We start from the raw sequence: 13257 nt of genomic DNA, 5'->3' as shown, positions 1-13257 counted from the left end.
TTATCTTTAGATTTATCTTCAACTGTGTAGTACAAGGGCCTGCCTGATTGCACACAAATGGGAAGTGTTTAGATTTGACCTCATATTATATGGTTTTGGTAAAGCTAAAGGAAATCTATAGAAGAAAATTGTATAATGTATGGTCAGCCTTAGAGTCTACAAGCTATGGTACCAATCATTGAAAATTGATCACGCCTGATGTACTGATGACCTATTTAATTTTTTGAGGCCCCGAAATATCAGGACAGTATAAATGACCCCATTTCGCAAAGTTGATAGTCAAAGGTATTTAGTATAAGGCATGGTGAATTTTTGAAGTTGTAATTTTGTCCCACAATTCTTAGGAAAACAAAGACATTTTATTTATTTTTTTACATAAAATTGTCATATAAACAAGTTATTTCTCACATCGGCATACTTGCAATGACACCCCAAAACACATTCTGCTACTCATCCGGAGTATGGCGATACCACGTGTGTGAGACTTTTACACAGCCTGGCCACATACAGAGGCCCAACATCCAAGTAGCACCTCCGTGTGTTATTAGGTTCATAAATTACACATCTAACTTCCTGAGTATCTATCACACTTTTGAAGACCCTGGAGCACCAGGACAGTGGAAACACCAACAAAATTACCCCACGAGACAGGTAGTCTCATGGGTTGGAGACGGGTACTCGGTTACTTTGATGGACTGGTGACAGGTACTCGGGTATTTTGGGGTGCAGACAGGTACTTGGGTACTCTGGGCTGCATATAGGTACCCTGGGCTGCAGATAGGTACTCTGATGGGATTACAGACAGGTACTCTGATGGGCTTAGAGACAGGTCTTCTCTCTATTTTGGGAGCAACCTGAGGACTGTGTTTTACTCAGGGCTTTTTTTCAAGGGGAACTTGGGGGAACTCAGTTCCACCACCTCTGGCTCAGACCCTTTGGTGCCTGCTCACCACAATCACTTGTAAACACAGAAGTCTGGTTTCTGTGTTTACAAGTGACAGCTCTGCACTCTGTGTGTAACCCCCTGAACTCTGCACTCTTTATGTAATGCAATCCTGGTATTTAATTCCCCCTTTAAGACACTTCTACTGTTTGTGAAATTTTAATGGGGTCGTGGTTGAGTTCCTGCACCTATTTTATGAGAAAAAAAGCTCTGGTTTTACTACTGTACTGTTTTACTACTGTAATTGGTAACTCACTGTTACTGCAATCTCTTCCTCACCCTGGATAGATGTTCGAGGAGGAGAACCTGGTAACGGCATGTTACCGCCATTTGTTGACATTTGTGACTGACTGTGATTGGACATAGCCAGTCACACGCTAAAGAGACAATTTCATTCCCTATCGCCATGCTGTGAAGCCCCGAGGGGCATGCATGAGCGGCAAGAATGAGGACAACACATGTTTAGTTGCTTCTTTCTGCAAATCAGCACCTCCCACCCTCAAACCGTTCTAAGCACACCAAGAGGTAATACTAGCAATTTTTACCCCAAACATCAAAAAATCCAAAAGAATGGCTGTTTATTGAAACCCAGATGCATACTTTATACCCCACAGGAGAACATTCCCCTCCTGATCATATTACCCTAACAATACAAACTGTATACAGGAATATAATTAACACAACTATGGAACAGCCAACATAAACCATGCTACTCCCCCTCTAGCAACTAATAACTTACAGTGATATACTTAACATGAGCTAATTAACTAGTCACTTAAACTAGCCTAGATGACTAGGCTATTTGGGCCCTACAACAGTGAATACAAAGTACTGTACAATACACATTATTACAAGTATAAACACATCTCACAATAAGTTGCTAACAAACAGAAACAATAGGTGAGTTAATTAGCACAATTCATTTTGAGTTCATTGGATATTTTTTATAACAAAAAGTAGAAAAAAAATTCAAATTTTTCAGTTGTTTTTCATTTGAATCACAAAAAATAAAAAACCCAGTGGTGATTAAATACCATGAAAATAAAAGCTCTATTTGTGTGAAAAAAGGACATGCATTTTGTTTGGGTACAGTTTTGCATGACCTTGCAATTACCAGTTAAACTAGCGCAGTGCCAAATAGCAAAAAAAGGCCTGGTCATGGAAGGGGATAAAACCTTCCAGAGGTCAAGTGGCTAATTTAAAAAAAATTCAGCCCTGAGCCCACCCAGTTGTGTGACAATAGCAAATTAATATTCGCTATTGTCTTCCTGCTTCTCCTCCCGGCCAATCAGGAATTGGGTCCTGAGACCCGATTGTATGAGAGAAGAAGTGACCAGATTGGCCAGAGCAGAAGCAGGGAGGAAGAGGAGGAGACACAAGGGAAAGCCACCAAAGCTGCCTGAGACCTGGATGGGATAATTGTGGATCTGGTAGACAGATGGACGGATGGGTGAGTGAGTGGGGGATTGACCAAGCTATCAAGCGATGGGGGAATTAACTGACCGACCAGGGAGGTGGCGGCTAGGTGGTTTGTTTGTCACCCTCAAAATATATGGAACATTGACCACCACTGCTATTTGAACTTTTAGACCAGACTTCCTGCTGGTGGCTGGTTTTCTTTCATTAAGAGTCTCCAAAACCTTTTCAAGGTTTTTTTTGTGCAGATATTTCTCATCCAATCTGTCGTTGAGGAAGATTTTCATCTAGGTAAGCTTGCACGTTGCCTAACCAGTGTGGTGGTGCACCATCCAATTGGAGAATAAAGTTGTCACTGTCCAGGGACGAATCCAGAGTCTAGTCACAGGAGGGGCAGTACCAGAAAATAAGGTGTTGCTTACAGAACTGTATTTAACGTATCATTCTGCATCTCCACATTTAAATCAATATCCTGCATTATAATTATATTAAAGAAGAGTTTGGCCTGGGGAAAAAATAAATTAAAGTCAGCAGCTAAAAATCCTGTAGCTGCTGACTTTTAATATATGGACACTTACCTGTCCACTATTATTATTTGATTTATGTAGTTTGGACACAACAGTCCAGGGTTGTATATTTATGAAGCTAAAGATGGATTTTGATGGTATTATCATATTACTATATGATTTATGTGGTTTAGATATAAAACTGTTCCAGAATATTATTGTCTCAGTCAGTCCTGTTATACTCACTGTAATTCCTCTATCCGGCTTGTTGTCAGAGCTTCCATCAGATCCCTGAAATGAGGACCCTCCAGATTGTTCCAGGACAGGTTCAGTGTCCTCAGTGTCTGGTTATTTCTTATTCCAGATGCCAGATGGGGGCAGGAACTGTCTGTCAGGTGATCATCATTCAATCTGTAGAATAAGAGAAGAATGTTACCAGAAGAAAATGAATTTGTCCCCCAGGACAGAATTGAACTATTCTCTACATGAATGGAACTCATTTCTCTTTATTGGAATTATTTATTTTAGATTACTTTATAAAACTCCAGTAAATAGAATGTTATAATGAAGTAGACCCCTCAATATATTCATCCACGTGTAGAAATGGGGATATCTCCATAGTCCATACACAGGATAAGCACAGAATACAACTGACATGACTCACATTGTTTTTTGTTTGGGGTTCCACCCAAAATCCATACTAGGCACTTCAGGTCTGGTATGGATTTTAAGGTGAACCCTGTGCCAAATATAAAAAAAAATGGCGTGGGGGTCCCTGCAAAATCCATACCAGACCCTTATTGGAGCATGCAGGCCGCAGGAAAAGGGGGGAGATGAGAGAGCGACCCCCCTCCTGAACCATACCAGGCCACATGCCCTCAACATGGGGAGGGTGGTTTGGAGTCCTCCCCAAAGCACGTTGTCCCCATGTTGACGGGGATAAGGGCTCCATCCCCACAAACCTTGCCCAGTGGTTGTGAGGGTCTGTGGGCGGGGAGCTTATTTATTTAACAAAGGGGCCCACAGATCCTGCCCCCCCTATGTGAATGAGTACCAATTCACCGAAAAAGTGTCAAAAGAGTAAAAACAACAGCAGACATTTTTTGACAATTCCTTTATTAAAAAATAAAAAGTGCTCCATCCATCGTCAAGTGTAAATCCATCGTCAATCACGGCGTCGGACGGTCCTGAAAACTGAAAAAAAAGAAAAAACTCTGCTTCTGTGGGAGGCGTCCCCGCGACTGCTGTCTTTTCGCTTTGACAGCTGTTAAATAGGGAAGGCAGGGCCACCCAGTGACGTAAATTGGTGACCCCTCCCCCTCTGACATCACATGCCGCTACATGACGTCTGAAGGGACGGGATGACTCGGTTACATCACCTGGTGGCCCCGCCCTTTCCTATATAACAGCTGTGACGGTATTGGTATGATATCCCCGTCAAAGATTCCCTTCTTCCATAAGAACATCACCCCAATATTCCACTAGGAGGAATATTCCTGAGATCGCCCATTAAGCCACACATTAGTCCAGGCTTACTGCTAGAACAAGACAGACTTTAATGTTATATCACACAGCTTATATGTCATTTCCAAAACTGTTACAATGACAAATCTCCGCTCCCTCACACTGGGGCTTCCATACAGATGATTAGGCAGACACGACGGAGCCGAGTCTGAGAACACATTTTCTTTAGACAATGACATCAAGGACGCTGATTACTAGTTGTACTGAATACATTAACTAGACCGCTCGACCCCGCATATAGAGAGATAATTACCACACTGGAGCAATCAGAATAATTAACACAAGCCACTTAAACACAGATCTCCTTCACACAACACAATAGATCAATTAACCTTTAGAAATAGTGAGGGGACATTAGCACATCAATAACCTGCTAGCCGAGGACAGAATTACACAGGGCAAGCAGGGAGAATTAGACTGAGACATATAGGCAAATGCATCACAACAGCTGTCAAAGCAAAAAGATGCCAGTCGACGGGATGCCTAGCATGGAGTTTTTCCATTCGTTTTTTTTTTTTCGGGACTGTCGGATGCCGTGATTGAAGATGGACGGACATCGGGGGGCACTTTATTCTTTAAAAAAGGAATTGTCAAAAACTGTCAGGAGCTGTTGTTTTTACTTTTTTACATGGGATATCCCATTTTTTCCAGCCACGGGTTCCACATTTTACCAAACTACCTGATGTTTCTTCTCTTAGTATATACTACCTTCTCCTTCCATATTGTTTCAGTAACTACATTAACCCATTATTTTACTGAAGGGGGTTTCTCTGCTTACCATCTTTGAGTGATTAGTTTTCTTGCTTGAAAGAGGCACCCCAACACTACTTTTACTGTACTGGCTACTCCGCTTATTTCTTCCCCTAGACCCAGGATACACAGTCTGAGATCCATCTACAACTTTGTTTTATATGTCATATTTATAACATTGATGATCCCCAGCCAATACCTAAACAATTTCGGGTACCTCCATATCATGTGTATTAAATCCCCTGTATCATGGCACCTATGTATCAGCATCAGAAATTAAAACTTATGTTCCGGCGAAACTGTGACCATGTGTCCTCTCTCCAGTATCTTCCTCCATTGTCCCTCTGTTATAGTCCCCAGATCTTCCTCCCATTCCCCTATACTTTTAAGAGGTTCTGGGCCTTCTATACTTCCCTCGCATATATGTGGATAGATTTCGGAGATAAATCCCCTCGTCTTACTCTGCTTACCCAGTTTCTGAGAAATAAGGGTCCTATCCCACACTGGTCCTACTCAAACTGAGCATTTAAAGCATGTCTAATTTGAAGAGATCTATAAAACGTGTGTTTGGGTACATCATATTCCTCTCTTAATGCAGAAAAAGTTTTTAAAGTTCTTCATTCGTACAACTGGGCCAACTATCTAACTATCCCCTTTGCTGCCCATTCGCTAATTTTTCCAACTGTCTCCAGCTCCTTAAAATTCCTGTTATCCCAAAGGGGCACATATTCTGTCACTCCACCTAGTCCTCCCAATAACTTTACTGCTTTCCATACTTTAATAGCCATCTTAACCGTGGGAAGTTTATTAATAAATGAGTTGGCCTGCAGCGTCTCTACCACTGTCTCGTGGGGTGCCCCTAAAGTCATTAGTCCCCCATTTATATCTCCTCCTGCCAAAAAATAGCATCGTGGATGTGGTATTGCCATACCCCCTCTCTTGTTGATAGTTGCAGAGTTTGCAACTTAATCCTGGCTTGACCTCCTTACCATATTAGTTCTCTAAACAAAGTATCTATTTTCCTAAACCATTTCTTGTGTATCCATATAGGTGCATTGTGCAATACATATAATAATTGTGGCAAATTTATAGCCATCTTCAGACAACTGCCTGAAATTGACGATATATAGAGACAAACAGGAAATGAAATATATATCCATTATTATTATTTGATTTATGTAGTTTGGATATAACAGTTCAGGATGAATATTTATGAAGCCTAAAGATGGAATTTGATGACATGCTCATATTTCTATATTATTTGCAGTGGTGGCCCGTCCATAGGGGGTGCCCGGGCGCAGCCCCCCCTCCCCCAGTCAGAAGAAAAAAAATATTTTTTATTTAAACCTGTCCCTTTAAGAAAAAAAAAATCCAAAAAAGGTCCTTATGTGCACTGTGTCCGCGCGCCGGGCACAGTGCAGTAGGAGTAGCGCCATGTCTGTGCAATCACGGGATTGCAGACGTGGCGCTACATTGGCAGCCAAAATATGCCTTTGTGGCGCTGCCCATCACGCCACTTGCTTCCAGCGCGATGGACAGTAGTATTGTCATGGCCGGGCGGGTGCATACACTTTCCCGTCTCTGTGCTAGTTCCGACGTCACTGGACAAACAGGAAGTGACGTCGGCACTATCGAGCTCAGTGCGCCCGTTCGTGGAACAGGTAAGCTGAGCAATGCCTGCCATGTCTTCCCCTCACCCCAGTTTGTACTACTGTTCTGTGCTAAAAACTTTGGCGGCAGCAGCAACAGCATCGGTGGCCGGCACACCTCCCCACCCACTTATTGAAACTATTGAAATGCATGCCGTCAGGAAGCACCATCCCCCCCCCCCCCGCTGATTGAAAACGTTTTTTAAATGCATATTGTGCCCGAAATGTCTGCCGTCAGGAAGCACCCCCTACCCCGTTATTGTTTTTTTTAAATGCACATTCACTGCCTGATCCCCACCCATCCACCTTGGAGCCTTTTATTGTAGTTAGACTGCTGGGACTTGTAGTTCTCCATCTTCTCCTGGGGCTCATGGAGAAGATGGAGATTGGAGAACTACAAGTCCCAGCAGGTTATACATACAATAAGGCTCTGAGGTGGATGGGTGTGGATGGCATGCACCTGAGCCCAGGAGAAGATGGGGAACCACAAGTCCCAGCAGGTTATAATATAAGGCTCCTAGGTGGATGGGTGTCTTATATTATAACCTGCTGGGACTTGTAGTTCCCCATCTTCTCCTGGGCTCAGGTGCATGCCATCCACACCCATCCACCTCAGAGCCTTATTGTATGTATAACCTGCTGGGACTTGTAGTTCTCCATCTTCTCCTGGGGCTCAGGTGCATGCAATCCACCATCTATGGGACTACAAGTCCCAGCAGTGAGAAAAACTGGACAAAGATGGTGGATTGCATGCACCTGAGCCCCAGGAGACGATGGAGAACTACAAGTCCCAGCAGGTTATAATATAAAGCTCCGAGGTGGATGGATGACTGGACAGTGACACAGTGGGGACAATTGGCACAGCGGCATGAATGGGCACAGTGGCGACAATTAAAGGGCACAGTGGTGACAATTGGCACAGTGGCTGCGTTTGATGGCATGGCACAGTGGCTGCATTTGATGGCATGGCACAGTGGTGACAATTGATGGCACAGTGACTACAATTAATGGCATGGTACAGTGGCTGCATTTGATGGCATGGCACAGTGGCTGCATTTGATGGCATGGCACAGTGGCTGCATTTGATGGCATGGCACAGTGGCTGCGTTTGATGGCACAGTGACCACAATTGATGGCATGGCACAGTGACCACAATTGATGGCATGGCACAGTGGTGACAATTGATGGCACAGTGACCACAATTGATGGCATGGCACAGTGGCTGCATTTGATGGTATGGCACAGTGGCTGCGTTTGATGGCATGGTACAGTGGTGACAATTGATGGCACAGTGGCTGCGTTTGATGGCATGGCACAGTGATGACAACTGATGGCACAGTGGCTGCGTTTGATGGCATGGCACAGTGACTGCGTTTGATGGCATGGCACAGTGACTGCGTTTGATGGCATGGCACAGTGGCTGCGTTTGATGGCATGGCACAGTGGTGCGAATTGATGGAACAGTGGCTGCATTTGATGGGCACAGTGAGGCTGCGATTTTTTTTTCTTCATTTGCGCCCCCCCAAAAATTTTGAGCACCAGCCACCACTGATTATTTATGAGGTTTAGATATAAAACTGTCCCAGAATATTATTGTCTCAGTCAGTCCTGTTATACTCACAGTAATGCCTCTATCCGGCTTGTTGTCAGAGCTTCCATCAGATCCCTGAAATGAGGAACCTCCAGATTGCTATCAGCCAGGCCCAGTGTCCTCAGTGTCTGGTTATTTCTTATTACAGATGCCAGGTGGGAGCAGGAACTGTCCGTCAGCTGATTATCAGACAATCTGTAGAAGGAGAAAAGAATGTTACCAGAAGAAAATACATTTCTCCCCCAGTAATGGATGTAATTATTCTCTACATGAATGGAACTCATTTCTCTTTATTGGAATAATTTATATTAGATTTATAAAACTCCAGGAAATAGAATTTTATAGGAAAAATTCTATAATGGTGTAGACCCCCCAATATTGTCAATCATGTGTAGAGACGGTGATAATTCCATACACAGGATGAGCAACAGAATACCACTGACTTGACTCGTATTGTGCTATAATCTCCTTGTGTATGGAGATGAATGGTATCAGCAGACAGCGAGGTCTGAATCAGGATTGCTAGTGATTGGACGGGATGATTTTTATCTGACATTCTATTTATCTCTGCTGATAAGAGCTCTGTACTCATAGGAAGTAATGGGGAGATCCCCTGACACTGAATAGCGAATGGTCATGTCAGGTGACAGGAAGCAATGACCAATTTGGATCCACAAAAAGAGAAAAAAAAACTCCAACAGTGTAGATGACACAAAAATGTATTTTGTATAAATTGCTGTATTCAATTTTATATATGCGGTTTATAAATTCTCTTCATTAGTTACCAGTGAAGTTGTCTCCATACCATTGTTATATATACAGGAGGAAAGGGATTACCGCTCCAGGTGGGTGTATGGAAATAGGACTCTCCTCAGTGTTGAAGCATCAGGTGCGAACTAAGCATATAGCAATTGAGGTGAGGAAAGGTTCTGCATAGCCACACTCCAGAAATTAGCCTTTATTGTAAAAAAAATCTAAAATACAAGCCACAGCAGAAAATGGGACAAATAAGCTGATGTGTTTCACACTTAACAGTGCTTAATCACTGATTAAGCACTGTTAAGTGTGAAACGCGTCAACTTGCTTTTCCGGAGTGTGGCTGTCCAGAACCTTTCCTCACCTCAATTGTTATATATACACTTATAGGGAGTTGTGTTGAGGAGTCTCACTTTCAGGCCGGGTTCACACTATAGAACGGAGCTGCTCACAGTAGGAGTCTGGTACGTTTCCATTCACCATATCAGGTCCGATTTTTAGGCCAAATTTTTTGGCTGAATTCAGACCTGAAATGGACCAAAAGAAGTGCAGGACTCCTGTGCAATTCGCACCAGAGCCGCTCCAGGAATGTGTTAACCGGATCCATAGAGAACCGGTCACAAACATCTGCTATGCAAATTGGATGCGGAAAAAACAGATCCAATTCACAATAGTGTGAACCCAGCCTTTTTGTTATATTTTCACCTTTATATTGTTTGAAAGTTATATACTAGTGCTGCAGTCTTCCATATTATACTACTGTATTTGGACTTTTATATCGGTCTGCCTGCCGGCAGCTGGTTTTCATTATTAGATTTTTGCACAAAGTTTTTCAGGTTTTATAGTGAAAATTTCATTTTTTATAGTCCGCTTTAGGCAACTGGAAACAGGAGGGTTAGCACTTCTACCTTCCCACATCTCAATTCCCTGCGGTGCACAGACTATCAAGCTGCTAATACCTCAATGTAACATGGATCACAGGAGGAAAAGTCGGCACTCGAGATGTCATCAGACAACGGATATCTTATATTGCAATAACATGTATAACAGATGCACAACAGCCAATGCATTTCAGTCATCAGACCTTAAAGTGTAAGCTCACCTTTACAGAAAAAAATCTGTAAGGTGAACTTACACAGGACCCCCTCCTCAGTCCCCCGTCCCACTGACCTGCAGCCCAACATTCTCCCGTTCTGAGCCCTGGTATAGCTGCCTCATGGCTCCAGGGTTTAGAAATGCCAGAGCTTAATCTTCTAATTGTACCATATCAGGAGGGACGTTTAGGCGGCGCCGACCAATTAGAACTGACGTAGCCTGTGCTCTCAGCGGGGAAGAAGAAGGAGTGAATGCCGACGGGATCTCTAGGCCCTGGAGCCGTAAGGCGGCTATACCGGGGCACAGAACTGGACAACACCATGCTGCAGGTCAGTAGGACAGGGGGGCAGAGGAGGGGGTTCGGTGTAAGTTCACCTTACAGATTTTTCTGTAAAGGTGAATTTATACTTTAACCATGATTGAAGTAAAATTACATTACAAAATCACATTACAAACACCCGTTCCTTTTTATATGTATAGTTCTGTTATGTGCAACTTTCCTTGGATTTAAAGGAGAAGTTCACCTTTACATTTTTTTTGATTACAATAACCTGCAAATCATTGCACCAGAGATCACCAGATCTCTAATCCCATGCAGGACTCCTGCAGACCTGTCAGTGTATCTGTGTGCTTGTACCTCATACGGCAAGCAGATACTTAACCACTTACGCACCACCCTCCATCGTTATACATTGGCTCTTTGAAGTGGAATATCATTGTTATAGCAGCAGCTAGCTGCCATAACCCTGGTATCCACTTCTTCAATGTGTGGTCCGCTTTCAAATAAAAGTTTTTCCTTTAACAAGGGGGTCCCTAAGATCTCGGCCCCCCACCCTATGTAAATGAGTATGGAGTACATCGTACCCCTACCCATTCACCTAAAAAAGTGTCAAAAATAAAACAGTACACAGGTTTTTAAAGTAAGGCAGCTCCAGGGGTCTCTTCCGACTTCGTCTCCCCTCTACGGCTCCTCTTCCTCCTCCGCTGATGTCTTTTGCCTCTTCTGACTTCTTCTCCCCTCTCCGGCTCTTCTCCCTCTGTCCGCTGTCTTCTGCCGGGTCTCCTTGCTGTCTCCTGCTCTTTTGTTCGCGCCTTTACCCGGTATTCTCTGCTGTCTTCTCCCTCTGTTCTTCATCAGATGTTGACATGATGCTCTCTCCCACTCTAATGCCAGGTGAGCGGTGTGCCACTACTTATATTGGCATGGGGCAGGGTCACCGTGTGATGCCATGTGGAGGCCCCAACTTATATCACCCCCAGTGCACCTGGCATTAGAGCGGGAGAGAGCGTCATGTCAACATCGGAAGAAGAACAGAGGGAGAAGACTGGGTAAAAGAGTGAGCAAAAGAGCAAAAGACAGTGAAGAAGATCCAGCAGAAGACAGTGGACAAAGGGAGAAGAGCCAGACAGAAAGCGGAGAAGAAGTCAGAAGAGATTACTTTATTAAGCCTGCCCGCAGACCCCGACAACCAATGACCTGGGTTGTCTGAAAGAGGCCCTTGCCTCATCAACATGGGTACCCACACCCCATGTTTAGGGCATGTGGCCTGGTACAGTTCAGGAGGGGGCGTTCGCTTGTCCCCACCCTTTCCTAACCTGCCAGGCTGTGTGCTTGGATAAAGGTCTGGTGTGGATTTTGGGGGGGACCCCACGCTGTTATTTTGGCATAGGGGTTCCCCTTAAAATCCATACCAGACCGAAGGGCCTGGTATGTTCTTGGAGGGGGAACCCATGCCGTTTATTTGCGATATTTTTTGGATATTTATGGAGCCTAAAGATAGATATTGATGACATTATGATATTTCTATATTATTTATGAGGTTTAGATATAAAACTGTCGCAGAATATTATTGTCTCAGTCAGTCCTGTTATACTCACAGTAATTCCTCTATCCGGCTTGTTGTCAGAGCTTCCATCAGATCCCTGAAATGAGGACCCTCCAGATTGTTCTTATACAGGTGCAATGTCCTCAGAGTCTGGTTATTTTGTATTCCAGATGCCAGGTGGGGGCAGGAACTGTCTGTTAGCTGATTATCATACAATCTGTAGAAGAAGAGAAGAATGTTACCAGAAGAAAATGAATTTCTCCCCCAGAAATGAATGTTACTATTTTCTACATGAATGGAACTAATTTCTCTTGACTGAGAGACCTGCAGAATGCTGAGGCTCCAGTTATTTATAAACACGTGAACCATCCACCCTTCCAAAATGACCAGACAACACATTTTATTTGGAGTAGAATGCCATAGCAGCCCTTTTATTGCAAACCATTAAGTAAAACACTCACAAGAAAAGTTTAATGCATATAATGCAGTCAATGCATAACAAATGAACCAACCTCAGCTTATGTCCAGTCTAAGGTCTTTGAAGGCCTATATACTCACGATTAACTGGTTGTATCTGCCACCTAATTAAAGACCCCCAGCTGCTACTACACAGGCTCAGGGAAAATTAACCACTTACATACTACCAGATACAACATAATTAATACTCCGATGTTACCACTGTATTGTTAGCAGGGACATCCATACCTCGGATGGGCCCAACCCGCAATTTTCCACAATTATTTAACAAGCACTGCCTTTAAAGACCCAATAGACCCCCTGCCACAACACGCGGGCATCACACCTTACACACATGTTGCCCCGCAAAACCGGAAGGCCTGCTAAATACCCTCCTGCAATCCCAGAGGTCATAAATCAATGCCGATGGCATTCAGATGCACACCATTACTTCTCAGATATTACCAGGTCCTCATCCTCCAGCTCTCGATAACATATTGCCAGGTCCCAATTTTAAACAAAAAACCTTGCTACCTCCTTTTTCACCTTTATCCTGGTTTTGTTGATCTTTTTCAACAGAGCGAGCTATACGCCACTCAGACTTGGCAACTATCGGACCACACAAATATGGTATCCGGAAAAAATGACCAAAGTCGTAAAAAATCTAACTTAATATCCTGTATTAGCTTGCACATGGAGAGCAAGCCAAGGTCATTGTCCCCAGACATGCAAGAGGACCATGTCA

At 43.6% G+C, this 13257-nt stretch overlaps 1 protein-coding gene across 3 annotated transcripts in view; it reads right to left on the bottom strand.

Moving 5' to 3' along the window:
* Positions 1-13257, bottom strand: part of LOC120920591 (NACHT, LRR and PYD domains-containing protein 12-like) — a 148999-nt gene that overhangs the window by 97216 nt on the left and 38526 nt on the right. For all 3 annotated transcript variants that reach the window (XM_040332746.1, XM_040332747.1, XM_040332745.1), the window contains exons 8-10: positions 12109-12273; positions 8410-8574; positions 3112-3276 (exon numbers count right to left, since the gene is read on the bottom strand). In XM_040332746.1, the coding sequence (XP_040188680.1) occupies positions 3112-3276; positions 8410-8574; positions 12109-12273 (495 nt within the window). The remainder of the gene's footprint in view (positions 1-3111; positions 3277-8409; positions 8575-12108; positions 12274-13257) is intronic.

Source organism: Rana temporaria, chromosome 13 (assembly GCF_905171775.1).
Source record: "Rana temporaria chromosome 13, aRanTem1.1, whole genome shotgun sequence".
Lineage (NCBI taxonomy): Eukaryota > Metazoa > Chordata > Amphibia > Anura > Ranidae > Rana > Rana temporaria.
Note: the sequence above shows the minus strand (reverse complement) of the source record. Positions and strands in the feature narration are given on the sequence as shown.